Here is a 27,965-nt window from a genome sequence, read left to right on the forward strand (position 1 = left end):
GCGTGGCCGAGGGGGAGGGGGCGTGGCTGTGGGGAGGGGAGGCCGCGCCGCCATATTCGCTCCCGCCCGCAGCCCGCGGCGCAGCAAGCATGAGTACCGCTGCTTTCCACATCTCCAGCCTGCTGGAGAAGATGACGTCCAGCGACAAGGACTTCAGGTGCGCCCTGCGGCGGCCCGGGGCTACTTTCCAGGGACCTTAGCCCGTTCCGGCCGCCAGCCCCCAGCCCCCTGCAGACCCCCGCGGGTACCCCCGGCCTCTTCCCTGGGCCTGGCTAGGCCTGCTGCCCTGCTGCAACAACCCCGCCCCCCCGGCTTCTTCCCGCCTTTGCTGTGCTGACCCCTCAGGTCCCCCCATACTGGGCACCCCCCTGTCCCTCCAGTGAAGTTCCCGTCGGCCTCTCTTTGGGATCTCAGTGCAGACCTCCTTTGACCGCACTGAAACAGGCGCCTTCCCTGTACCACCTCCATCCTTTCTGATACCCGATCTTCTTCTACCCAGTCTCTAGGTTACCCCATCCCCCCCAGCCTGTATCCCTGCCGGGTCTCCTAATCCTGACTTCCCTTTCTTTCATCCCCTCCTCATTCCTCTCCTCTCCTGAGATGTTCAATAAACTATGGTTTAAAGGCAGGAAGCAAAGGTTGGGGCTAGGGCCACGACTCCCCCATTCTCTTTCTCCTGTCCTTCCCTCCAAGCATTCCAGAAACACAGGAACAGAGCCATCCAGAAGGATGGGACCAATCTGTGCGGTCTTCCTCTTGCAGGGAAACTGAGGCTCAGTGAATAAAAGGGGTTGACCCGTGCCCCGATGCCCAGTTGTGTACCCTCAAGTTGAGGGGACTCCGCATCCACTGTCACTTTTACAAGCAGGGATACTGAGGCTCGGGGGACTAAGGGGCTGGGTACAATGCCAAAGGTAGGACCAAGCAGAGGTGGAGGTCTTAGTGATGTCCTGAATCTAACCTGAAGGGGCCTGAAGCCTGCTCTCGTGGTCTGACCCCTGCTGTGTCCTGTAAATCCATTTCTCAAAATCTCTGCAGCCCCAAATCCCATGGTGGTAAGAGGGCTTTGAACCCTTAGCCCTGGCTTCACATCTTGGCAGCCATAACTTACTGGCTCTGTATGTGATATGACGGGCAAATTTCTCCACCCCCTCTGAACCTTAGCTACGGTTGTGGCTTAGGTACCAGGTAAGTGCTTTGCGAATGGCTGCCTCTGTGATGCTGTACACTCTCACTTTTCTGGATGCTGACTGAGCATCTCATCTTCACTGCTGGCTCCCACTGAGTTGTTACCAGGGTGCTTCTGTGCTCCATGCAGGACCAAGCATCTTTTTCTGTATTTCTGCCATGTCACCTTTGATCTTCTGTTGATGCCTGTGCTGGGGGACAGGGTAGGTCCTAGTTGAAGGTTCTTTGGTCCCAGGCCCCTCCTGTTCTCCAGAGGCCTGGAGGGGGCTTTGGTTTATCCAAAGTCACATGCCCTGCCATAGCTGAGGGACTGCCTCCTGGGCCTCTGAATTGGGGAGTTGGCCCTTTCAGTCAGGGCCAGAGAAGTCCTTTAAGCCTGTCCCTGCAAACAGCCTCGAGGACACTTAAAACCAACCACCCTGAGCATATGAGAATAGTGTCTATTTTTAAAAGTCTGAATACCAGGAGGCTGTGTCCCCTGGCCAGCTGTCCAGGCACCATGTGGCCCAGTGTCCCAATGGTGCTGCCTCTCGAATGACAGGAGACCATGGCCTGTGGTTCCTGGAGGGGAGCAACTGACTGGGGTTCCAGGCAAGGGACAGGAAGCCTTTTTCCCAGATTTGCTGGGGCTCAAACTCTGACAGGGAAAACCAGGAAGAGATCTGGCAGGAATTTTTGAATCTTCTCATGGTGACACAAGACTGTTTGAGGAGGCAGAAGACCCATCTCACACCGGTATTCTCTGGTGCTCTGTAACCTCTTTGAGCCTACTTGTTTCAAGTTGACCTACTAAAACCCTTAAGGATGCTGTGGGAGAGGGGCAAAGAAAATTTTCATTTTATTCATGGAAAAACTGAGACTGGAGTTAAGGAGGCAGCTGGCCACTCCCCCCCCAGAGACAAGACAAGTGTGTTTCCTTAAAGCCCCACTCTATTTTGGAGCTCTAGCCTATCAAATTGTTGTCACCACCACCCCAGCACCGTGGTGTTTCCTCTGAGAGTGGTGTCTGCAGAATCTGGGTGTCTGAAATGCTGAGGCTTATTTATGAATGTTGATTTCTGGGCTCAGGTTTCCACAAGGCTGTTTGACTCTAAGGGCTGTTGAGCACTAAGTTTTTCCTGCCTTCACCCTGCTCCCTGGTCAAGCCTGTTTTTGGTGAGCTTGGAGTGTCGGAGGTGAACCTGCTGAGTGCCAAGTATGTGTATGCACACATATGTGTATATGTGTGCACAGGTGTATGTGTGTGTAGGTATGCATGCATGTATGTGTGTGGAATATGTATTCGTGTGTGTATGTGCATCGTGTGTTTTTGTGTGTGGGGGATTGTTTGTGTGTGTATGCAGAGGGTTTTTTTTTTTTTTTTTTTTTTTGGTTTTTTGAGACAGGGTTTCTCTGTGGCTTTGGAGGCTGTCCTGGAACTCGCTCTGTAGACCAGGCTGGCCTTGAACTCACAGAGATCCGCCTGCCTCTGCCTCCCCAGTGCTGGGATTAAAGGTGTGCGCTACCAACGCCCGGCGTATGTAGAGGGTATTGCATGTCTGTATACATGTGTGTGTATGGTGGGGGGGCTTGTTGTATGTTTGTATACATGTGTGTGTCTGTGTATGTGCATGGTGTGTGCTTGTTGGGGGGCATTGTTTGTGTGTGTATGTGGGGGAGATATTATATGCCTGTATACGTGTGTGCTTGTGGGGGGGGTTGTGTGTGTGTGTGTGTGTGTGTGTGTGTGTGTGTGTGTGGTCATGGTCTGTGGAGCACTCTCACACATTCATCGCTACACAGGAGAGAGCGCTGTGATGGAGGGTGCAAAGCCCCGAGGTGACCTGTCTAAGGCAACTGTAATGCTTAGGTGTGTGCAGATCACAATGATCATGATGGTCCCTGAGACAGAACCGTTTGAGTTAAACTCTTGATGGGTGTGCTAGCTGGGTTTTTGTCCGGTTGACCCAAGCGAAAGTAAAAGGGAACATAATCGAGGAAATGCCTTCATAAGATTGGCCTGTAGATGAGACTGTGGTAGTTTTTTGTTAATTAGTGATTGATGGGGAGGGCCCAGACCATTGTGAGTGATGGCAACCCTGGGCAGGTAGTCCTGGGACATCTGAGGAAGTAAGCTAAAAGAGCCATGGCTGCAAGCTAATAAGCAGCATCCTCCACGGCCTCCGTCTCAGCTCCTACTTCCAGGTTGCTGCCTTGAGTTCCTGCCCTGACCTCCTTGAATGATGAGCTAACGCTGCAAGCAGAAACCCTTCCTCCCCAAGTTGCTTTTGGCCATGGTCTTTATTGAGCAATAGAAGCCCTAGCTGAGGTGGTGATGAACTGGAGTGTGCCAGACAGACTCCCTGGTTGTTGGGCCCATCCTGCGTCTCCTAGAGCACAGTCGGGGTTGCCAGGCCCTTCTGGGCCCTGTGCAGCAGAAATTCAGAAAGGCCCAAACGCAAACATCCCCTCCCTTAAAGTGCCTGGGTGGTGGGTGGGACAGCAGCAGTCCCCTTCTCTCCTTCAGCTCAGCCCCAGCCTTCTCTCAGCAGCTTCAGGCTGCTCTGGCTGTTACAATTAAGAAATGGTGGCATGGGCAGGGTCCCGCTAGGCTCTGTGGGCTGCCATGACATCAAACAGCAGGTCTGGGCTGGGGCCCCACTCCAGTGGTGACAGATTGTACCCTAGGAGGCTGGGACAGGCAGCAGGCTTTCTCTGGACCTCTCTTTATAGCATCTCCTCCATGAGTCTCCATTCAGGCGCCAGCAGGAACCAGCAAGCATGGCAGTCTGTGGGAATGGCGGCACTGGAGAAAGGGCACTTGCCATCTGCAGTGACTACATTAGGTAGAGACCCAGTGGTATTGAGATGTTGTTTCCAGGAATTAGAAGTCACTTTAATGGTGTTCAGATGGGGATGAGTTATTCAAGCTGGGGAAAAACATCTGCATCCTGGACACAGCTGAGGGCAGCCAGAGAGTCCTCTGCTCTGCTGTCTTCTTTTAGCCAGAATGGTGTCCTGTGAGGCCCCTCAGCCCCATTCTTTGTTGCTTTCTGACTTGAACTACCATTGTAAGCTAAATGATCAGGACAGAACAGCAGGCTTTTTTTTAGAAGATCTTAAGAACCCTGGGGGTGATTGAAGCCCTTGGCGCTGGTCCTGTGACTAGGAATGTGTTGGTCAGCTGTTGACTCTGGTCTCCAAAATATCAAAATGTGCCAGTTGCCCATCCATGTGACTTTTAAAGTGTTCATGACTAGCCAGGCATAGTGACCTATGACTTTAATTCTGGTACTTGGGAGGCAGAGGCAGGGGGATTCCTGTGAGTTTATGTCTAGCCTGATTTACAGAGTGAGTTCCAGGCCAGCCAAGGTTACCCTGTGAAACTTGTCTCAAACAAACAAAACAGCAGGTTTGTGACCTGAATGTCACCCAGGAACTTGGAAATACAGGCTGAGAGGCTGGGGTGGGGCTTGCTGTGATAAATGAGCCCCTTGGACGAGGGGTCAGGTTCAGATGCCTGCTAAGGGCGGGGTGTTTGACAGGGTTCATCTGTGCATCTGGAGGTGCTTCTTTTCCACACCTGACTCTGCCATGAAATTGTCTGTCTCATACTCAGGTACTCATGAGCCGCCTATCACTGTGACATGCAAATGACATATGCCATGTACTGAGTATGTATCGTGGGCCCACAACCCCTTAATCACAGCCCAAGTCTAATTCCCCCCCTTTTTTTAAGGACAGGGTTTCTCTTTGTATCCCTGACTGTCCTGGAACTCACTCTGTAGACCAGGCTGGCCTTGAACTCACAGAGATCCACCTGTCTCTGCCTCCCGAGTGCTGGGATTAAAGGCATGCACCACCATTCCCCAACTGTCTAGTTCCCATTTTTATTTCTTTTTTTCACCTTCAATTAAAAAAGATAATCTAAAAAGGTCTATTTATTTTTATTTTCTGTGTATGAGTGTTTATACCATGCATGCAATGCCCATGGAGGCCAGGCCAGGATCCTGGAACTAGAGTTACAGATGGTTGTGAGTTGCCTGGTGTGGATGTTGGAAACCAAACCCTGTTCCTCTACAAAAGTAGCAAGTGCTTTTCCAGGCTGGCCTTGAACCCAGAGATCCGACTGCCTCTGCCTCCCAAGTACTTAGATTAAAGGTGTGCACTGTCACTTCCTGGCCAGCAAGTGTTTTTAAACACTGAGCCGTCTCCAGCCCCCAGCCCCCATTTTTCAAATAGGTAAACTGAGGCCAAGAGAAGGCAAGTGACCTGTCCAAGTTCCCATTTTGGCAGTGGCAGTGACAGGAGCCCTCCTCCCCAGGCCCTGAGCTTTAAGCCACCCTTTTGTTTCTGTTTCCCGCAGTCAGTCTAGTTGAGGTGGCTCAGCACTGCCTGCAGCCCTGGCTACCCACGTGCCTTCGAACCCTTGCGCTGAGCTCCAGTTTTGGGGAACTCTAGTACACCTACCCGTCTGTCAGGGCCTGGAAGCTGCTGGACAGTGCTCCTCCTCCCTGCCCCTCACCAGGTTCATGGCCACCAGTGACCTGATGTCAGAGCTACAGAAAGACTCCATCCAGCTAGATGAGGACAGCGAGCGCAAGGTGGTGAGGACCCTGCTGCGGCTCCTGGAGGACAGGAGTGGTGAGGTGCAGAACCTGGCTGTCAAGTGGTGAGTGGGAGGGGTGGCGTGGGGAAAGGACGCAACCTGGGAGAATCATCAGGCACTCTGGGGGCAACAGTAGTTTCGGACGCTTAGCCAGTAATCCCCAGAGGTAGACCCTGTGCCAAGAGTTCAGATCTAAGTTATGTGGGAGGTTATCCAGGAAGTAGGGAGGAGGAGGCGGGAGGGGGAAGAAAGCCGGCAGCAGGGTTCTGTAGCTCTGACAGGTCCTCCGGTGACAATCTGCTACCAGGCTTTGAGAAATGAGGCTCCAGATCTCAGGCTGATGACCAGCGTCTGCCAGTGAAAACCGGTTAGCCATGCATTGGAAGGCGCCACCTACACCTTCAGGGCTTGCCCAGCCATCAGTGTTTAGCAATTCTCTAGGCCATATGACACTAGCTCAGGTGTGAAAACCCTTGCTTTGGGGCCTGTGGAGCCACAGGGTGAGATGCGAGTCATAGGCTTGGGTGCACCCACCGGCTTCCTAGCAAGAAAGGGCCCTCTGTTGAACTGAGGTCTTCCTCAGGGTGTGTGTCCCCACAAACCTGACTTAGGGCATGCCTGGGGATTTGGGGTCCTTCTCCATCCCTCCCTCTGCCTCAGCCTGGGTCCCCTGGTGGGCAAAGTGAAGGAGTACCAAGTGGAGACGATTGTGGACACCCTTTGTGCCAACATGCGGTCAGACAAGGAGCAGCTCCGGGACATCGCCGGCATTGGCCTGAAGACCATCCTCTCGGAGCTGCCTCCCGCCACCACAGGTACCCGGTGCTGCTGCACAACCCTGCTGTGTTACTGGGGCCAGGGGACTCGTCTCTGGGAAGGCCACCTGTGCTCACAGTGTGCCTTCTGCATGCCTCTCTCTCTCTTCACCAAGTGCTTGCACCTATATTAATTTTTTTTTTTTTTTGGATTTTACGAGACAGGGTTTCTCTGTATTGTTTTGGAGGCTGTCGGTCCAGCCTAGCCTCGAACTCACAGAGATCCGCCTGCCTCTGCCTCCCGAGTGCTGGGTATATTAAATATCTTTATTCAGTGGTGGCCCACGCTTTTAATCCCAGCACCCTGGAGGCAGAGGCTGTGGATCAGTAAGAGTTTGAGGCCAACCTGATCTACATAGTTCTAGGACAGCCAGGGCTAAGTAGTGAGAACTTGTCTTAAAATAAAAAAGAAAGAGGGAGGGCTCAGGGAAGTAAAGGGACCTACGTGGTGTCCCTCTGTGGCAAAGACTTCAGACCCAGATCAATTTAAATTCATGGCTGCCTATTTGTTAGGAATGCTTCCTGCCACAAGTAAACAGTGCAAATTCATGGTAGCTTAAAGACTTGCCTGCTCTCTCTGGAGGGACGCTGCTGCTCCCCTCCTCCTGCTTCCTCTCCCTGTCCTCCCTTTCTTCCTTCTCTTCCTCTTCCTTTTCCCTGGTGATAGTGCTAGAGGTCAAATGCAGGGCCTGTGTGTGCGTGGCCAGGCCGCTCCCGCTCTCGTAGCTGCTGTTCTGTGGCCGAGACCCACACGGTCACACTCTTCGCCCATGTTCTCTCTCCTTTGTAAGAAAAAACTCCTTTTCCCAGTCCATTCTATCCACTGGCCAGAGCTGGGCCACTGGCTGCTGCTGGCTGGAAGGGACCGGGAAAAGAAGTGTTTAACTTGCCCCCTCCCTAGTAGAAGCGTGTGAGCCAGCCAGCAGCTCAGCCCTTAGTTTATCATCCCCTCTAGCTGATTTCTGTAGTTGTTCCTTAAGACTCAGGTCAACTGTGGACCACTGAAGCCCAGGCTTTCCTGGACCGGATGTGGGCTTAGAAACACAACCAGAGCACAAGCAGGCCAGACTTGGCTGCCCTCTCAGCCCAAGGCCTTATCCCGTCCACTTGTGTCCCGCACAGGCTCAGGACTGGCTATCAACGTGTGCCGCAAGATCACAGGCCAGCTCACCAGTGCCATCGCCCAGCAGGAGGACGTGGCTGTGCAGTTGGAAGCCCTGGACATCCTCTCCGACATGCTGAGCAGGTGAGCCAGGCCACTTTGGGCAAGAAGGGAGGGGACAGGCAAGACGGAGATGAGTGGCCTGCATGCAATAATGTCACACTACAGAACAGGCTCTAGGAGGTCATTAGCTCAAGGTCACACAGTCAGTACACCTCCCATGGCTTGTGCGTTTGTTTTGGGGGCAGGAAAAACCAGGTTTTGCCTAGTGGTGAGCTTGCCTTGCTCCTGGATTCACAGGCAAGCGGCCAACTGGACATAATAGTAGTGGTTAGGTCAAGTGCAGGGCCCAAGCTCCAAAGGCCCTAGCTCAGCTTCTGGGCACTTCTTACTTGAGCTGAGGCTCCGGGGCCTAGCAGATCTAAGGGCATCACAGAGGGCAGAGGCAGGAGAGGATCATGAAGGTTTTGGGTTTGGGGCCCAAGGGAAACACTGATGCAGATTGTCCTTTTGATTAAAAGAGTAGAAGGGTTGGGTGTGGTGGCATACACTTTTAGTCCCAACACTCCTGACGCAGAGGCAAGAGGATCTCTGTGAGTTCAAGGCCAGCCTGGTCTACAGTTACACAGAGAAATCCTGTCAAAAAAAAAAAAAAAAAGAACAAACCCAAACAACAACAACAAAACAAAGATTAGAAGAATTCTTCATGGCATGGAAAGACAGCATGGTGGGCTCTGCTGGGAGTTCAGGCCCATGTGGCAGAGGGGTCCCTTAAAGGTTTCAGAGAGTTTTAGAGTTTCCATGCCATGTGGGTGATAATAGTCCATAGTTGGTACTTGTAATCTGGCCACCTCTGATCCAGGAGTTGGGGAAGGAGTCTTGGATATGGAGAATGGAGTGAGTGACCTTCAGGGAGTCCAGAGGTGGGGCCCATTGATTAGTATGTATCCATCATACAGGGCTTAGCGTGGGGCCTCTACACTCTTATCAGCTGCATATATGATCATGACCTAAGCAGCCTCTGCTCTGGGTTCTAAGAGACTTGAGCCCGGGGCTTCTGCATGGTGAGCTGATTGTGGAAGCTGGTATGCAGTGATGAGGCTGGAGGGCTGAGCAGGAGCCCCAAGGACAGGATCCGTCTTCCTTTGCTCTTTCCTTCTGTAATCTGGACAGGCTGACTTGGGGAGGCGTGTCTTTGTCTTTATGTTAGTGGTGGGATTGAACCCAGGGCTTTACCCATGCTGGGGAGGAACCCTACCACTGAGATACGTCTCCAGCCATTACTTTTTATGTCTGAGACTCCATTTCTCAGGGTTGCTCAGGCAGGCCTTGAATGAACTCTGTAGTCCAGACTGGCCTTGACCTTGTAATCCTTCTGCGTCAGCCTTCCTAGCAGGTGTGATTATAGGCCTGTGCCCCTAGACTTGGTTTGGCTTCCATGGGTTCTCTGAAAGAGGTAGACTCGACAGGATCCAGAGTGGTCAGGCGGGAGGCTGGCCCTGTAGGTTTTAGAAACCAGGAGATAAAGGATCGGGGTGGCAATGCTCAGGAGCAGGTGGGTACAGTAGGAGGTGATGGGTTCATCTGAGCAAGTTGAATTTGTGGTGTTTGAAAGGCACCCCTCCATCATGAACTCCAGAGAGCCAGAGTCTGTCCTTAGGGCCCGACCTCCAGCATAGACCCTATCACCCAGCAGATGAATAAATAGGTAAAGACTGCAGCAGAGTGATCTGGGCTGGGCACAGGACAGTGAGGTCTTGGAGGGCAGCAGAGCAGCAAGAGAAAAGGCCTCGGGACATTGTGAAACCAAACTCATCCAGAGCTGATTTCACTATGGAGAACAAACTGGGGCCATGTGGAGCCAGGTTCTGTCTGTGGAGAAACTACCCGAGGATTGTCTCTTGCCGTGAGTTCAGAGCTCGGCTTATCCAGAGGACACTGGGGAGCCATAGCAAGGTTAAGCAGAGGAATGATAAAGTCTTAGGTTTTACACCACTGCAGTCTCAGTAAGGATAGATATTAAGGCAAACCCCGGGCTCCCAAGAATTTGGACCGTCCTCAATGGAGCCCCCATGCCCACCACACTCCTCCCTAAGCGGACAGATTGGGCTCAGGTCTTGGACTTGCACTGTTGACTGAGGAGCCTTCACAAGGCTGTCTCTTTACGCTTTCTTTCCTGTAGTAAGACGCTAAGTCACTCCTCACGGTTTGAGGGGTACCTTGTCACTTTCCCAGGGTCTTTGAATATCATAAGAGGGAGGTACAGAGAGGATGGGGATGCAGACCCAAGTTGCCTGCTTGTGGTGCGTGGCCTGACATTCCCTCCGTCCTGTCCCCAGGCTAGGTGCCCCACTGGGCACCTTCCATGCAAGCCTGCTGCACTGCCTACTGCCCCAGCTGAGCAGCCCGCGCCTGGCTGTTCGCAAGCGTGCCGTCGGGGCACTCGGACACCTGGCCGCCTCCTGCAGCACTGACCTCTTCGTGGAGCTCGCTGACCACCTGGTGGACCGGCTTCCCGGCCCGCGTGCGCCGGCCAGCCCGGCAGCCATTCGAACCCTGATCCAGTGTTTGGGCAGCGTGGGCCGCCAGGCTGGCCATCGCTTGGGTGAGGGGGCGGGGCTAAAATTCTGAGCGGGGCCTGGTGGGCGGGGACAGTGCCCTAGCAGGAACACGATGGCTTTCCTTTTCAGGGCCTTATACCTCTGTGTGGTCTTCTGGAAGTGACTTCTGTGGAATCTCAGGGATAGTCCTCGAGAGTCATGATATCAGACACTTATATAAAATGTGTTTGAGCCTTCGGCTCTGACAAGCACACCTTAGCCTGTGAGCCTGTATTAAAGGGTGGAAGCATTAGGAAGGTTGAGAACCACTGCTGTAAAGCCTGGGGACCAGAGGTCCCTCTTGTTCTCGAATCTGCAGCTCACATCCTAGGAATAAGGCATAACCCTGACTGTGACTCAACCATACATGCTGCTTATCGCAAGCCTGATCTGTGCAAGGACCGGAGCTAAGCTCTACCTGCATCATGGTTAATTGGCTTCCATGCTGTGATGATTAGTAGGTGGTCTTGCAAGTGGCCCACAGCCCCATGATACATAGGTAGCCACCAGTCTAGACCCCAGGCAGCCTGCCTCCGAAGCCTCTAAGTTGAATTTACCTTGCAAGGGCGAGCAGTTGGGCTGAGGCTGTGGGCTGGTGACTAAGGGAAAGTGTGGCTACTTTAGTGAACATCTGGCTCTGTAGGGGCCCACCTGGCTCGCCTGGTACCCTTGGTGGAGGAGTTCTGCAACCTGGATGACGATGAGCTGAGAGAGTCCTGCCTCCAGGCCTTCGAGGCCTTCCTAAGGAAGTAAGTGTGGCAGTTGCACTAGAAGCCAGGCCTGGGAGCTGCGTGGGGAGTTGGTAGGGATGGGGGACAAGATGATACCCTCAAAGCAGTCAGCTCTTGTCACTTGTTTTGGGGCTCTATCCTTGCTCTGGTATGCTGGGTTCCAGTGAGGACTCTCCTTCTTGTCCCTCAGGTGCCCCAAGGAGATGGACCCTCATGTACCCAATGTGACCAACCTCTGCCTCCGGTACATGAAACATGACCCCAACTACCATCATGACAGTGATGAGGACGAAGAGCAGATGGAGACTGGGGACAGTGACTTCAGTGAGCAAGGTCGGTGGACGGCCTGTTGAGGAAGAGCAGGCCTGCCTGGCTGGATGCTGCTCTTCTCTGGCTGTGAGGAAGGCTGCGCAGTCATCCTCCTGCCTGCACAGGAGATCAAAATACTCGGGAAAGACATAGACAGTGATGTGATAGCTGGCATTAGGATGTTTATGCTGTATCAGGGTTATAAGTGTTTAGAGGTGACTTAAAGCTGAGAATGGAGTGTGTATGGAATGTATGACGACCCTCAGGTGGCCAGGCTCTCACAGGTCCCAAGCAACATCTCTAATCTTCACTTCCTGAACATCCACTAGTGTTCCAAGCTCTTACCTCTTATTCCTAATGGTGATCCTAAAACCTAGATGTGACCTCATATTTCATACAGGGAAACTGAGGAACCACCAAGTATGTAGCCAGGATGTGGGCCAGCTCTGACAGACTCTCCACCTCCATGCTACCATTGTTATAAATGGTTTTCAGGATGATGCTAGATGTTGAATGGTGGCACTTGGAAGGGACAAGTCCAGACGGGGACTCAGAGGCCTCTTCCCTCTGGGCCTGAGGTCCTGTCCATCACTCAGATTTCCTAAAGTCAGGGTAAATATAGAGACTAGGGACTTAAAGCCTCATAGGGCCCTAAAACAAAATCAAGCAGGCATACTGGAGCCTCGAAGGCTAAACCAGGAGTTGGATCATTTTCTTGCCAACAATAGAGGGCTACGGATATTTCTTGGATGGCAGCACAGGGTCCATTAAAGGTGATGTCTGCTGAGCTGACCAGTGGGCATAGCCCACTATGTGAGTGTTAGTTGTCAATGGTGTGGCACAGTAGGAACACGTGGTCTCAGATCCAGGATAAAGAGGTGCTCCTCGTCAACCCTGAGCCTTCTGTTCTGCCCCAGCGAGGTGGATGGGATTGACTCTGCTTTGCAGTTTGCTAACTATGTTTCCTGAGGAGATCTCTCACCCTCTCTTGAGCCTTGGTCTTGATATCTGTATAATGGGTCCTTTCTTCTAGTAGAGCTGTGATCTGCTGACGCTCAGGCCTGTTGAGCAGAAGGCCACACATACCCATTCTTTCTCTGGTGTTTGTCTTACTTGAACACCTTTTAGATCAAGCAAGGCTTTTGATTGACTGAGACTGGGTTAGCACCAAGGCCACAATGAGGTCGCCTTTCTCTTTGAGAATGGTCAGACCTGAAGCCAGAGGATGGGCCTAAGCCCCAGGAACCTTTTTGTGTCTCCACTGCAGACTTAAGAGTCCCTGTCTTTCTTTTCTTTTCTTTTTTTTTTTGGAAGAGGGCAAAGTCTCACTAAGTATTTCAGGCTGGCCTTGAACTCATGATCCTCCTATCCCACCTCTCAGGTACTGGGGTTACAGGCCTGTGTCAGCATACCGACACAGTTCTTCCTTGACAGACAAGGATCTGGAGGCAGGAAGGGCTGTGGCTGACGTGCAGACTTTCGTACATTGGATCGAGCCACTTCATGTCTCTAGGTCCAGTCCTCTGCAATGGGGAATGGTCCTTGCCCCATGGGAGAGATTGTGGATAGAAGGGCGTGGTGCCATCCTGAGCACACCGCAGTGTTCACTAAGGGTGGTGGCGTGAATACTGGTCTTCAGAAGGTAAAGCCCAGAGTCGTCTTCCCTGAGCTGAGAGATGGCTGTGTGTCTACTCCTGCCCCAGAGAGCGAGGACGAGTACAGCGACGATGATGACATGAGCTGGAAGGTGCGCCGAGCAGCCGCCAAGTGCATGGCAGCCCTGATCGGCTCTCGTCCCGACCTGGTGCCCGACTTCCACTGCACTCTGGCTCCCGCGCTCATCCGCCGCTTCAAGGAACGGGAGGAGAATGTCAAGGCAGACATCTTTGGGGCTTACATCATGTTGCTGCGACATACGCGGCCCCCTAAGGGATGGCTAGAAGCCGTGGAGGAGCCCACCCAGACTGGCAGCAACCTCAGTATGCTACGGGCACAGGTGGGCTATGTCCTTAACCCACTCTCCCTCATTCTGCTCCCCCATCTCTTCACTGGCTGAAGAATGTGGCCCGAGCACCTCTCTGTGCCCAGCCTGGGGGTTCAGATGGAGTCCTGCCTCATCCTTGGTCTCTGTGATGCAGGCTTGGGACTCATGGGCAACAATGTAAGTAGACTCCCAGGATCGAGAAGGGCTTCACTTCATCCCAAGAGTAAGCGGCTTCAGGAAGAGGGTAGCAAAAGTTTGCTTCACTTTAAAGAGCTCTTCTGGCTGCTGGGTGGGAATGGATTGTGACAGGACAAGAGTCATGGCTGGTGACCAACAGGAGGACACTGCAACTGTGTCCAGGTGACAAGAGATGGTGCCTTAGGCGCAATGGAAGCAGAGGGATTGACTGGCTGTGCAGGCCTGAGAAACGGGTTTTAGAATGAACCATTGGACCTGCTGATGATAGGTTGCTTGTGTGGGATAGGCAGGTTGAAATCATTCGATCTCTCATATTCCTGAGATAGGGAACACTGAAGAGGAGGGGATATCGGCATCATGTTTATGTTGAAGTCCTCATTGGCTCTAAGTAGTGAATTTTCTGTTAGTATAATAAAATGCTAAAGGCTAGGTCCCTACTAAGGAAAGAGGCTTATTTAATTCAGGTTTGAAACAGTCCAAAAAGCATGTTCCCTGCTCTGATGTGGATTGCTTTAGCTGTGTGACATCTTTATAGGTAGCTTGAATATACAGAAGGAAAACATCCCATGGTAAGTCAGGAAGCCAGAACGATGAGACTAAGTCCAGTAGAACTAGTTCATCCTTCTTAGTGACTTCCTGATATTGACACCTTCCAGAGGCCCCTCCTTTTCCTAATACTAAACACCATACTGGGGACCAAGCTTCTACTGTGTGGGTCCTCATGGCCATAGACTTTATCCAGACTGTAGCAGATGCCTAGGTTGAGCTAGTAGGTAGGCAGAAAATGCAAGCTGGATCGGAGATACAGATCAGGGTGGCACTAGTGCCACTGGACTCAGGAATATATTGTGAGTGTAACTACGAATAGAAGAGAAGGGGCCATACACTGAAGACAGCTAGGCCTCTGCTTCTCCCATAGAGATAGAGGTGACAGCCAGGCTGCTGGGTCACCTCGAGCCCATTCCGTGTCTGCATTTACAAGATGGAGGCAGCCATCACTCTGTCTGCAGAGTCTGGATCCAGTGGCTAGTAGAGGCTGGTGGACACTGAGGTGTCCCATCCGTGTCGGAGTCCTCCCTGGGGAGGCCTCCTGGCTGCTTCCTGAGCTGCCTACCTGCCCACAGGTGCCCCTAGTAATGAAGGCCCTACATCGGCAACTTAAAGATCGAAATGTCCGGACCCGCCAGGGCTGCTTCAACCTCCTCACTGAGCTGGCAAGTGTTCTCCCCGGCAGCCTGGCAGAGCATATGCCCGCGTTGGTATCAGGTAGGCTGGGCTATAACTGGCTATCTACTCTTGGGCCTCTTCCAGAATACAGACCCCTACCCTATATTGAGCCCTCAATCCCTGAGAGCCCAGGCATTATTTCTGGGCAGAGCTCTGCAATGATGGCCCATGAAGGTTTACCTCTGACCACAGGGAGAACAAGGCTGCTTCCAAGCATACTCTGTGGCTTCTCTGGCCTTGCTTCCCTCAGCTCTGGTGACCTCTGGGAGCTTTGGATGCTTTTTTTTTTTTTCATCCTTTTTCTTTTTTTTTTTATTTTCCAGTTTAAATTTAGATAAGAAACAAGGTTGCTTCACAAGTCAGTTCCAGGTCCCTCTCCCTATCCCTCCCCTCCTCCCGTGCCCTCCCCCCAATCCCCCCCCCCCCTTGGATGCTTTGATTCCGTGCAGATGCCTTCCTTGGTCACTGTATCCCCAGACTGAACCAGGCTGGGAGACCCCTAACCTTGGTTCCCACCCACAGGCATTGTCTTTTCGCTGGCTGACCACTCCAGCTCCTCCACCATTCGGATGGATGCCCTGGCCTTCCTGCAGGGGCTTCTGGGTACAGAGCCAGCCGAGGCCTTCCACCCACACCTGCCCACCCTCCTACCACCTGTGATGGCCTGCGTGGCTGACCCTTTCTACAAGGTGGCAGCTGAGGCTTTACTGGTGCTCCAGGAGCTGGTGCGGACCCTGTGGCCACTGGATAGGCCTCGGATGCTGGACCCAGAGCCATATGTTGGAGAGATGTCCACGGCTACCCTGGCACGACTCCGCGCTACTGATCTAGACCAGGAAGTGAAGGAACGGGCCATCTCTTGTGTGGGCCACCTTGTGGGTCACCTTGGTGACCGGCTTGGGGATGACCTAGAGCCCACACTTATGCTTCTCTTGGACCGCCTACGGAATGAGATCACCCGGTTGCCTGCTGTCAAGGCGCTGACACTGGTGGCTGTGTCTCCATTACGACTTGACCTGCAGCCCATCCTGGCTGAGGCACTCCCTATCCTGGCTTCGTTTCTGCGCAAGAATCAGCGGGCACTGCGGCTGGCCACGCTGGCTGCCCTGGATGCCCTGGCTCAGAGTCAGAGCCTCGGCCTGCCTCCGCCTGCTGTGCGGGCCGTGCTAGCTGAACTGCCTGCCCTGGTCAGCGAGAACGATATGCATGTGGCCCAGCTGGCTGTCGACTTCCTTGCCACTGTGACCCAGGCGCAGCCCACCTCTCTTGTGGAAGTCAGTGGGCCTGTCCTGGAAGAGCTGATGCGGTTGCTGCACTCCCCCTTGCTGCCTGCTGGGGTGCTGACAGCCACTGAAGGCTTTCTGCAGGCACTGGTGGGAACCCGCCCTCCGTGTGTGGAGTACTCTGAGCTCATTAGTCTGCTCACTGCACCTGTTTACAACCAGGCTGAGGATGGAGGACCCGGCTTGCACAAGCAGGTGTTCCACTCACTGGCCCGGTGTGTGGCTGCCCTCTCAGCTGCCTGTCCCCAGGAGGCAGCAGGAACTGCCAGCCGCCTGGTCTGTGATGCCAGGTCGCCCCATTCAAGCACAGGAGTCAAAGTCTTGGCATTCCTGTCACTGGCTGAGGTGGGCCAGGTGGCTGGGCCAGGCCCCCAGAGAGAGCTGAAGACCGTGCTTCTGGAAGCCTTGGGGTCTCCCAGTGAGGATGTGAGGGCTGCAGCCGCATATGCCCTGGGCCGTGTGGGTGCTGGCAACCTGCCTGATTTCCTGCCCTTCCTGCTGGCACAGATCGAGGCCGAGCCCCGGCGACAGTACCTGCTGCTACATGCACTTAGGGAGGCCTTGGCGGCTGCCCAGCCTGACAACCTAAAGCCCTATGTTGAGGATGTCTGGGCGCTGCTCTTCCAGCGCTGTGAGAGCCCTGAAGAAGGCACGCGGTGTGTGGTGGCTGAGTGCATTGGGAAGCTAGTGCTTGTGAACCCTCCCTTCCTCCTGCCTCGGTTCCGGAAACAGCTTGCTGCAGGTAAGGGCACAATGGCCCAAGCTGGCCCAGCACAGGGTGGGCACTTGATCTCCAAGCATGTATACAGCTCATGCAAATCACTGGAGTCACATGTCTGTTAATCAAGGAAAAGGAGCCAGATAGAAATGCGCTTCCCAAATGTACCGGCATAGTGTGATCTCTGAGATAGAAGAACAAAGTCTTTTGTTTTTCTTCAAGATTTATTTAATTTTATGTGGATGGGTGTTTTGCACATATATGTATGTGCATGTATGTGCAGTGCCCTTAGAGGCCAGAAAAAGGCATCAGATGTCCTAGAACTGGGGTTAGAGTCAGCTGTGAGCTGCCTTGTGGGTGCTCAGAAACAAACCCAGGTCCCCTGCAAGAGTGGCCAGTGCTTTTAACTTCTGAGCCACCTCTCCAGCCTAACGGGACAGGGTTTCTGATGTATCCCTTCCTTGAACAGACCTCTCACCCAGAGGGTTTGCATCATAAATTCAACTCACCTGAATCAAAATAACCCAAGAAAATATTGTGTCTGTACTTAACATGTGCAGACTTTCTTGTTTTAATCTTTTTTTAAAAAATGACATTGGTGTGTGTGTGTGTGTGTGTGTGTGTACACATGCATATACTCTCGTGTTGCCGTGGTGTACATATAGAGGTCACAGGACAACTTATGGGAGTCAGTTCTCTCCTTCTGTCCTGTGGATCCTAAGGACTGGTAGCAAGTGCATTTATAGCAAGTTCCATCTTGCAAGCTCCTTTTTCCTAAATGGTATTAATTAACTACTGTTGACATGCTTAATGTAAACAACATAGAAAAGATTGGAAGTACATGGACCATGTGCCTAGGTTCTGTGTAGACACCATGCTGTTTTGTGGAAAGGGCTTGTCCTTGGGTTTAGTATCCAAGGAGATCCTAGATCCTTTCCTCTGAAGAGACTAAGGGGTAAAAATACAATTTGAAGTTCCATGATGGCATTAGGCATGTGGGATTATAAATATATAACTCTATAGTTAGGAATATATCCTAGCTACTTCAGAGGCTGAGGCAGGATTATGACATCAAGGCCTACCTGCTTACAGAAGCTGAAGACATTCCTGTACAATTTAGTGAGACTTTGACTCAAGAAAAGAAATCAGAGGCTGGGGATGAGGCTCTCACTTGGCGATAGAGTGTTTGCCTGTGATACATGAGGCCCTGGGTTCTGTTCCTAGTGTCTCACACAAATAAGTGACATAGAGCCAGGCATGGAAGTGCACACCTTAAATCCCAGCACTCAGGAGGCAGAGACAGGAGGATCTCTGTGAAGTACACATCAGCCTGGTGTACGTATTGAGTTCCAGGGCTATGTAGAGAGACCATGTCTTTAAAAACTTCATCATCGCCTCCAAAGCCACAGAGAAACCCTGTCTCGAAAAACCAAAAAAAAAAAACAAAAAACAAAAAACACTTCATCATCAAAATAATGATGTCATTTTCATAACCCCTGCTGTGGACATGAATGGTAGTAGTTACTTTTCTCACTGCTGTGACAAAATCCCTGATAGAAGTGACTTTAGAGAGGATCCCCGTTTAGAGGGGACAGCCAGCCATGGGTGGGAAGACATGGTGTGAGGACTCACGGCAGTGGGAGCTTGCAGTGTAGCTAGTTCACACCTTGGTGGATCAGGAATCAGTTAGTCTGGTTTCAAAGGCAGATGATACCATTAAGGCCTACCATCAGCAGCCTACGTCTGCCAGTGGGGCCCTAGTCCCAAAGATCACACAATCTGTTTCCAGCTGGGGACAAGCCGGACTGTGAGCCATGTCCTGGCATCACCCTCCATCCTTAGGGATATGTGTAAGCCCTTCATTTCCCCAGCTACTTGAAAGCCAGCAACAAAGGTAAAATAAAATGAATCCTTTAGGGGACTTGAGTTCTGTAGGCTTATCATTGGCCTCCAGCTTACTAAAAGCTCCCCTGGCCTCTGCTATGTGACCTTAAATGTGAGCTTGGCCTCTCTGAGTTCTTCCTTCCGTGTGAAACACAGACCAATAGTCCTTCATAATTCTGTTTATTTTTGAGATAACGGCTGACTTTGTATCCCTGTATCCCAGGCTGACCTCGAACTCCTGAAGATACTCCTGGGTCCTTAGTGTGACAGGCCACTACCACACCAGCTTCATTGTTTTAGTTAACATTTCGTTATTATGTGAGTTTGAATGGAGAGGATATCTGAAAGCTGCTGTGTAGTCTCAGCCAGAGGCAGGAGTTTTCCCAGGTCCTAGTGTTCTGTTTGCCCTGCAGGGTGGTGCCAAGACCCAGGTGCTTACTCTCCTACCTACAGGAGGAAGAATTGGGCAGCTTCAAGGCTGCCACAGGGAATAATAGCGTGGACTTCTGGGCATAGTTGTTTCTCAAGTAGGGAGAGGGTGTACAGCGTTTGTACCACAGGCCTCCGGGTTGTCTGCTGCCCAACACTGTCGCCTCTCCTCTCGCAGGTCAGCCATATACCCGGAGCACGGTCATCACTGCAGTCAAGTTCCTCATCTCAGACCAGCCGCACTCCATCGACCCCCTCCTGAAGAGCTACATTGGTATGTGTCCCCCATCCCCTGTCTTGGCTACAACTAGTCCCCTCACCCTGGGTATGGAGCTTGGTAGGGTGTCTTACAAATTAGCCAAGGGTGTCAGAGTCCCAAAAGCAGCTCTTTGTGATGGGCAGCAGGGACAGACTCTTGAGTGAAGAGATCTGCCTAAAGATCCCCTTGTCACCCCCAAGGCTCTGGTAGGCCTATCATGCCCCTTCTTCCTGATCTGTCAAGTGGCTGTGAGAAGTTTCTGGAAAAGAATTTCTTGGAAACAGCTTACTGGGGTGGGAAATACTCTGAGGAGAAAGTAAGTCTGAGCTGGTAAGCCCCCATGTGACCAAGTCTGAGGGTACCTGTGCTGCAGGAGCCTTGATGGGGTAGGCCAGGCCCTCCCTTGGAACCTCCTGCAGGACCAGACTTCTTGCGTTCAAAGCCAAGTGCCTGCATCTTCTCAGGAGGCCACAGCAGAATCCCAGTTCTCCAGCCTTGGCTATGAATACAGTTTTGTGTGGGCAGGGCATTTCAATCTCAACTATAAAGGGGGTGATGACTCACATGCCAGGGTTCTGTGGCAGACCAAAGGGCCAGTGGCATGACCACTCAAGTAGAGAATGTATCCTTGTGTCAGTCATCTGATGGCCTGACCTGGATGGTCACAGGCAGATTTCCAGCCTTGATGAGCTGCTGTGGTTGCATGTCCAGGTTTGTTTTGTTTAAATTTCTATTAGTTGGCTTGTGTGTGTGTGTGTGTGTGTGTGTGTGTGTGTGTGTGTGTGTGTGTGTGTGTATGAGTGTTTCACTTGTACATGTCTATGCACCATGTGTGTGCCTGTGCCTATGTTGATCAGAAGAGGGCATTGGATCCATTGAACTGAAGTTATGGATGATTGTGAGCCACCACGTAGGTGCTAGGAACCAAAATCAGGTCCTTTGAAAGGAAAGTCAGTGCTGACCCATCTTTTCTCTGGCCCCCAAGACTAGTTTAGAGACTGAATCTGTACAGTCCATGCTGGACTTAAACTCACTATATATAGCTAGGATGACCATGAACTCCTGACCCTGCCTTTATCTGCCAAGTGCTGGGCTTACAGACATGCACCACTGACCTTAGCATGTTGATCCTCGGTTTTTGAGCTCCCTGAGTTGGATACTGTAAGATGCTCTTGGATAAAAAACTCATCAGTTCTCATACAGCCTAGTAAAGGACATTGGTCCCACTTTACAAGTGAGGAAACTGAGTTCCTAGAGAGGGTTCATACTTGTCAGATTCCTAGGCTGTGTTCTCACAGAAGCAGGACTCTAGAAGCCAGCATAGCACCATGGGAAGGATCCCAGGTCCTCCCAGTGGGGCACATCAGGGGTCACTGCTGCAGTGGAGACGGCTGGGTTTCTGTACTCATATTTTCCTGGGTGAGGCTGCTGCTTGGTGGTAGTACGTGGGCTCAGCATGTGCCAGGCCCTGGGAGCCATCCTTGGCACTGTCCCAAATAAATAAAACATGCTCCAAGTTCCCAATTAAACCTCTCCAAAGGCCTACTCAGAGGAGCCATTGAGTCTATGTAATCTCTTGTCACCACGTCAGTTTAGCACTTCAGACCCCGTCCTCTAAGTGGCCCTCTCTTGTCATCCTGTACTCAAGAGGAGCCATTCAGTGAGGACCTGTCTCAAAACAAAAGTTTCTTCTGTGCCAGCTCTCAGCCCTGTGCTTCGAAGCTGCTATCATGTCTTCTTCCTAAAAACCCTGCTAAGAGGTCAAGGCTGCCCAAGCCCACCGTTAGTGGGAACCCCAGCATTCTTACGTGGACTGCCCTTCAGCCTGCACAACTCACAGTGCCTTAGTCACCAGGTACAGCATGAGGTGGCTTTGTGTCCTGCTTCTGCATCCTCCTTTGTCTCCCTGCAGCAGAGTTCATGGAAAGCCTGCAGGACCCAGACCTGAACGTGCGCCGGGCCACACTCACTTTCTTCAACTCAGCTGTGCACAATAAACCATCATTGGTCCGGGACCTGTTGGATGACATCCTACCCCTCCTCTACCAGGAGACCAAGATCCGTCGGGACCTCATCCGAGAGGTACAGGGCCGCATGGGCACCTGGCATGACTTAGTCCCTCGTTAGCTGTCCCCTTGCGTCTCCTGTGCCTTGCTGGCAGGCTTGCTGAGGACTAGGAGTGAAGCCCACACAGGCACCAGGGCCACATGGCCCCAGTCATGCCATGCCCCTCCCTCCACTCCCCAGCTGTAAACCCTGAGCTTCTGTTTCCCCTGGAGCTAAGTGAAGACAACCACCATGCCTGTACCACAGGAATGTGCCCTAAGCACCTGGGGCAGCTCTGGTGCTTAGTGGCGCATGTTCATGGTAAGCATCCCAGTCCCCAAGTGTGCTGCTGCCTGTGGCCTCCTATGACAGGGCCTAGTTAAAATGCAGGCATCCTACAACTACTATCTGAAACTGTTCAGACATATGAAGAAGGGGCTTATTAGACATAAATGGAGTCTGTATTTAGACTTGGGTCCCTTCTCCAAGATGTCTCTTTGGAAGTGCAAATGTTCTAAAATCCACAGTCCAAACAAACTCCAACCTCTGAACCTCAGGCTTCAAGCTTGTAGGATTATTGGACTGTAACGTCAGCAACTGTTGTCACTCCTCCAGAATCTCAAGCTCCGTGACTCAGACAGATGCACCATACCTGACTTCTGCCACCATGGTACTCAGCTTGACCTCCAGGAGGGGGGGGGGGGGTTAGGAGGGCCAGGCTTGTGGAGAAAGCTAAAGGGGTAGGGGTTGAGATGACTGACAGCCAAGTCATCTCATGGAGGGCTGAGGAGGAAGCAGTACTCTTGTGAGGGGTTGGAAAAATTTTCCAAAAGAAAAGCATTTCAGCACAAACTTTACTGTTAGAAGGCAGATCTCATGGTTAAAAGCTTTAGAGGCCTTGAGTTTCTCTGTATTGTTTTAGAGGTTGTCCTAGAACTCACTCTATAGACCAGGCTGGCCTCGAACTCACAGAGATCTGCCTGCCTCTGCCTCCCAATTGCTGGGATTAAAGATGTGAGCCACCAATGCCCGGTGAGGCCTTGGTTCTTTGTGTCCGGTTCTGTCACCTACTAGCTGTGTCAGTTATCTCCCTGAACCTAGTTTCCTTGTTTGTTGAGTGGGATTGATAGTAGCACTTTTTTCCTAAGGTTTTCACTTGAGACAGAATCTTATGTAGTCTAGGCTGAGAATGACCCTGAACGTCTGCTCCTCCTGCTACCACCTCCTAAGTGCTGGGGTTGTAGGCGTGTGCCACCATGTTCTGTTGATTTGGTGCTGGGGATCAGACCTGGATCTTTGTGTGCCAGGCAAGCACTCTACTCTCTGAGCCTTATCCCCAGACCTTCCTAAGGTGTCTTTAACACTCAAGTAAGGTGTCATCTGTCGGGTGAGGTTATAGCTCAGTTGCAGAACGTGCTCAGCATGCATGAGGTCCTACACACACACACACACACACACACACACACACACACACACACACACACGCACACACACACGCATGCACGCATGCACGCACACAAACATGCATGCCTACCCCACAGGAGCTTACTCTGTTTGCTCAGCAGGTGTGACACTTGGGAGAAAGGGTACAGCAAGCTGAGCTGATTCCTGAAGCTTGAGAGCGTAAGGCAGGACTTGGGGCCAAAATGCAATGCTGAGCAGGTAGGGTGAGTTGCAGAATCTAGGGGAGGGGCTTTGTACCCTCAAACCCTCTGTCCTTCCTTCCTGCAGGTGGAGATGGGGCCCTTCAAGCATACGGTAGATGATGGACTGGATGTGAGGAAGGCAGCCTTCGAGTGCATGTACTCACTGCTGGAGAGCTGCCTGGGCCAGCTGGACGTCTGCGAGTTTCTGAACCACGTGCAGGATGGGCTGAAGGACCACTATGACATCCGAGTAAGATGTGCCCTGCCAGGTGCAGGTCCAGCTCAGAGCAAGGGGAGCCAGGCACCATTAGGCACCTGCCTGTTCTTCCTCCTTCTGGCACCCCATGAAAGCAGCTCTGCCACTTTCTGTCACCAACAAGGAACCAGTCAGTCTTTAGCTGTTTCTCAGCTGTGCAGTCTAGGCACACTATCTCCAAATCTACTAGTGTGGAAATGGCTTATGCCATTTTTGCTTTGTATTAATTTGTTTTAAATGTCACTGCATTTAAAAATCAAGAGATTTTACATAAAAATAGTTGTTTCTTTTAAAAACAATCTATAATGCTAGGTAAATTCCCAGCCAGGTGTTGGTGGCAGACGTCTTTAATCCCAGCACTCAGGAGGCCAAGGCAGGCAGATCTCTGTGAGTTTGAGGCCAGCCTGATCTACAGATCCAGGACAGCCTCCAAAACAATACAAACAAAAATGCTAGGTAAATTCCCAGATTTCCATTGTACTAGTCTGTTTTCTGGTTGTTGTTATTACTTTTTTGTTATTGTTATTGTTGTTTTATTTTGTTTTTTCGAGACAGGACTTCTCTATGTAGCCCTGGCTGTCCTGGAACTCACTCTGTAGACCGAACAGAGACCTTCCTGCCTCTGCCTCCTAAGTGCTGGAATTAAAGGCTGAGCCACCACACCTGGACTGTTTGCTGTTGTTATAAAAAAAAAAAAAGAAAGAAAGAAAGAAAGAAAGAAAAAGAAAAAGAAAGAAAGAAAAAGAAAGAAAGAAAAAGAAAGAAAGAAAGAAAGAAAGAAAGAAAGAAAGAAAGAAAGAAAGAAAGAAAGAAAAATGTTGTGCCTGGGTGTTTTTAAGGAAAGCAGGCTCACAGCCTGGTATTGGCTTGGCTCTGGTGATGTCACAAAGCAGGCACCTGCACAAGTGGTCACATGGTAGAGTCAGGCATGAAGCATTTTGTGAGAACTCAGGTCCTCTGAGACCTAAATAAACACCTTCCAACAGTGCCACCTCCAGCAACCTAGCCACCTCCTGCTGAAGGTTCCATCACCCCTCAGCATTGGTATCCTGGGGAATCAAGCTTCCAGTACATGGGCTTTTGTGATACACACTCAAGCCTTTTCTAAATGCAGCATGTCCAAACTAGTGTCAGTGGGAGCTGAGGCGCTGCTATATTCCTTCTCAGGCCTCTGCCAGAGGCTTGTGATCGTGGGGACTGCCCTTCTCTGTCTTTTGTTAACCAGCCCTCCTCACGCAGTCCTCACACAGTTAAGAGTGGCGGGCAAGATTCAGCATCACCATTTACATCTTCTATTCTAGGAAACTGAGACCCAGAGAGGTGGGAGCTTTGGGCAGGGCCCTGGAATGACTTGATTGTGGGTTTGTGGGTGCAAGTCTGTACTTCCCTTGGGTCTGCTGCTCTGTCTGGGGGCTATTTCACCAAGACTTCATCTGCTTCTTTGGGCAGATGCTGACCTTCATCATGCTGGCCCGGCTGGCTACCCTTTGTCCTGTACCTGTCCTGCAGAGGGTTGACCGGCTCATCGAGCCACTCAGAGCCACCTGTACTGCTAAGGTATGCCCTGCCCTGCCCTTCCCTGCCTGGCCTGGGCCTTGGAGTAGCTGGCAGATCTAGTCACTACTCACTGCACTATGGGCTCTGCAGTGGTGGGCTAGTTGCTTCCATCATCCCTGTTGCCCTAGAATGTTCTCCTGTTGCCCGGGGCTACACAGCATCACAGGCTGAGATCCCTTGTTTAAATACCTCCTGGGTGTTGGGCTGTGAGAGGGACCCAGGGTACAATGTTGTACATGCTAGCTTCCCCACTGTCTATGCAGATACCAGCAGGGGAGGCGGGCCTGATTCTTGTGATTGACTGACTGACTGACAGCTCAAGGGCGGAGCCACTGGTTACAGGGAGTGTTTCAAGGGAATCTGGGTTGAAGGTGTCATGGAAAGGTGTAATGTTGGGAACAGCCTGGCATGCTCAGGATACATGAAAGAACTTGTGTGTGCGTGTGTGTGTGTGTGTGTGTGTGTGTGTGTGTGTGTGAGTGATTTGTTTATGTATATTGTGTATCTAGAGGCCAGAGGCAGAACAGTTGTTTTCCTTGATCTCCTGACTTCTTTTTCCATACTGTTTCACTTTGTATCCCTGGCTGTCCTGGAAGTATAGACCAGTCTGGCCTAGAACTCAGATCCACCTTCCTCTGCCTCCCAAGTGTTGGGATTAAAGATGTGTGCCACCACACCCAGCATTTCGTTTTTGTTTTTTGAGGCAGGGTCTCTAGCTGAACTGGGTTCATTGTTCAGTTTGGCTGGGTGACCATGAGCTGCAGGGATCTGCTCGTGCCTGCACCCATGCGCTCCATGGCAGCTCTTACGTGGGATCTGAACTCAGACCCTCAAGCTTATAGAGCAAGCGCTTTGCCAACCGAGCCATCTCCCTAGCCCTCCACCCCACCCATCCCCATTTGAGTTTTGAAAGGATAAGATTTGGCCAGAAAGAGGGCCAAGAATTTCAGTCTTAAGCAGAATAAGAGTAGTGGTTTTGTTTTCCTGAAAAATAAATGATTCCTAGGTAGATCTCCAAATGATCCCTTCCTCCCCTCTTGCCTTCCATGTAGCTGGGACTACAGGTCTGTGTTACCAGGCCCAAGTAATGTTTTCATTTTCTTTGTGTGGGTGGGGAAGAGGAAGGGAGGTAATAGGAGGGGAGATAAGACACAAATACTCTTGTAGCCCAGGCTGGCCTTGAACTCAACACAGAACCAAAGATGACTTGAATCTCTGATCATCCTGCCCCCAGGTGTTGGGATTACCAGCTGTTTAGACTACACCAGATTTTACATGGTGCTGGGGCAGGTGTCCCCCCCCCCCTTTTTTTTTTCTTGCTTTGTTTTGGTTTGAGACAGGTTTTCTTCGTAGCTTTGGAGCCTGTCCTGGAACTCACTCTGTTTACAAGGCTGACCTCGAATTCACAGTGATCCACCTGCCTCTGCCTCCCGAGTGCTGGGATTAAAGGCGTGCGCCACCACCACCGACTCGAAGGTTCCCTTTTCCCCAGGCTTTGTATATACCAGGTGAAGCACTCTGCCGGCTGAGCCTCATACCCGGCCCCAAAGTTGTGATTTTTCAAGTAGCAACACACTAGCAGCAAAAGATGAAATCTGATGTGAATCCGATTGAAATCAGGCCATCATCATTAACCTGAAACCTGCATGTTTAAAATGGGTAACATGGACTCAGTAAGGACACTGTCTCCCTCTGCAGGTCAAGGCTGGTTCTGTGAAGCAGGAGCTGGAGAAGCAGGATGAGCTGAAGCGCTCAGCAATGCGGGCAGTGGCTGCCCTGATGACCAACCCTGAGGTACGGAAGAGCCCCGGTATGGCTGACTTCTCTGCCCAGATCCGATCCAACCCAGAACTCACCGCCCTCTTCGAGAGCATCCAAAAAGACTCGGCCTCTGGTCCCAGCATGGATTCTATGGAACTCAGCTAGCTGTCCCGAACGCAAGCCTCCCCTCCCATCCCCATGGGCCTTGGCCACCCCATCCTTCCCAGGCAGCCTCAGTGCCTTCCTAGGGCCCCTACTCAAGGCCTCAGCTTCAGTGGGGAGCTGGGCCCATTAACTCAGGACACTCACAGCAGGGGTGAAGTCCTACCACCTTTACACTGCACCCCTCCACGTGATGAGAAGCCAGCACTGGACTCTAGGGGTTGGCTTCCTACTTCACTTACTGTGGACTCACATGTCAGAAAATAGCACCCTGGCCAAGGGGAGGGCTGTGTAGAGCCCAGGCAAGCTTCTTAAAACCTGGAACGCCTCATTTCTAGTTAACAGAGTAAGAATTGTTTCCAGGGAAGATGTGTAACTCACTGGACAGGCTTGGCCCCACTGTTTGAACCATCTCTAACCTCATCACCAAGGCGTCTAACCGTTTGTGTTCTTCTCAAGGTGTGTAGTGGTTAGTATTGAAAATTCAAGTCTAGATCATAGGCCAGAACCACTCCTACCCCCACCCCCTGGAGCATTTCTGTACAGAGATCCTCCTGCCTCTGCCTGGGATTAAAGGCGTGTGCCGCCACTGCCACCACCACCAGTTACGGCCCAAATTTTGTGATCTGAATAAAGAACAGATACAAAGTTCTCACGTTTTTGTTCGAGACAGGGTTTCTCTGTGTTACAGCCCTAGCTATCCTAGAACCCACTTTGTAGACCAGGTGGCCTCAAATCCAGAGATCTGCCTGCTTCAGACATGCACCACCATACCTGGCTTCACTATTTTTATCCCCAGTAGCTAGTTTATTCAATACAGTTCATTTCAAGATTTGCCTTGAAAATGCCAGGGCCGATGACACAGACCCGTTATCCCACCTAAGGAGGTTGAGGCAGGATTACAAGTTCAAGGTCACAATGAGCAATTTAGTAATTCCATATCGGAAGAGCAACAGGGCAGGCTGCTCTTCCATAGGACCTAGGGTCAATTCCCAGTCCCTCATGGCGGCAACAACTCCTGTCCTAAGGGAGATCTGAGGCCCTCTCAAGGCAGACAGAGAGGCAAAACACGAACTTAAATGCACACTACCTTAGGTCCAACCCCAGCACTACTGCAAGGGAAAAAAATTCCTTAAAATTATCAGTTCATAGCCGGGCGTTG

General features: G+C 51.6%; 1 protein-coding gene across 3 annotated transcripts; it reads left to right on the plus strand.

Moving 5' to 3' along the window:
- Window positions 1-43: 43 nt before the first annotated feature.
- Cand2 (cullin associated and neddylation dissociated 2 (putative)) lies at window positions 44-27,454 on the plus strand. Of its 3 annotated transcripts, XM_040738235.1 has the most exons (16): window positions 105-157; window positions 4,787-4,841; window positions 5,534-5,839; window positions 6,437-6,591; window positions 7,714-7,837; window positions 10,093-10,358; window positions 10,997-11,102; window positions 11,275-11,417; window positions 13,097-13,389; window positions 14,700-14,841; window positions 15,325-16,827; window positions 19,295-19,390; window positions 21,288-21,457; window positions 23,153-23,317; window positions 24,773-24,880; window positions 26,579-27,454. In XM_040738235.1, exons 3-16 carry the CDS (start codon window positions 5,700-5,702, stop codon window positions 26,804-26,806), a joined length of 3,639 nt encoding a protein of 1,212 aa, XP_040594169.1. In that variant the 5' UTR covers window positions 105-157; window positions 4,787-4,841; window positions 5,534-5,699; the 3' UTR covers window positions 26,807-27,454. The 3 variants fall into 3 exon arrangements, with proteins under 3 accessions (XP_005066164.1, XP_021080467.1, XP_040594169.1); XM_005066107.4 differs by lacking the exon at window positions 4,787-4,841 and having other exon boundaries at window positions 44-157; window positions 5,696-5,839; XM_021224808.1 differs by lacking the exon at window positions 4,787-4,841 and having other exon boundaries at window positions 68-157.
- The last annotated feature ends 511 nt before the right edge of the window (window positions 27,455-27,965 follow it).

Source organism: Mesocricetus auratus, unplaced genomic scaffold (genome assembly GCF_017639785.1).
Source record: "Mesocricetus auratus isolate SY011 unplaced genomic scaffold, BCM_Maur_2.0 Super-Scaffold_100676, whole genome shotgun sequence".
Taxonomy (NCBI): Eukaryota; Metazoa; Chordata; class Mammalia; order Rodentia; family Cricetidae; genus Mesocricetus; species Mesocricetus auratus.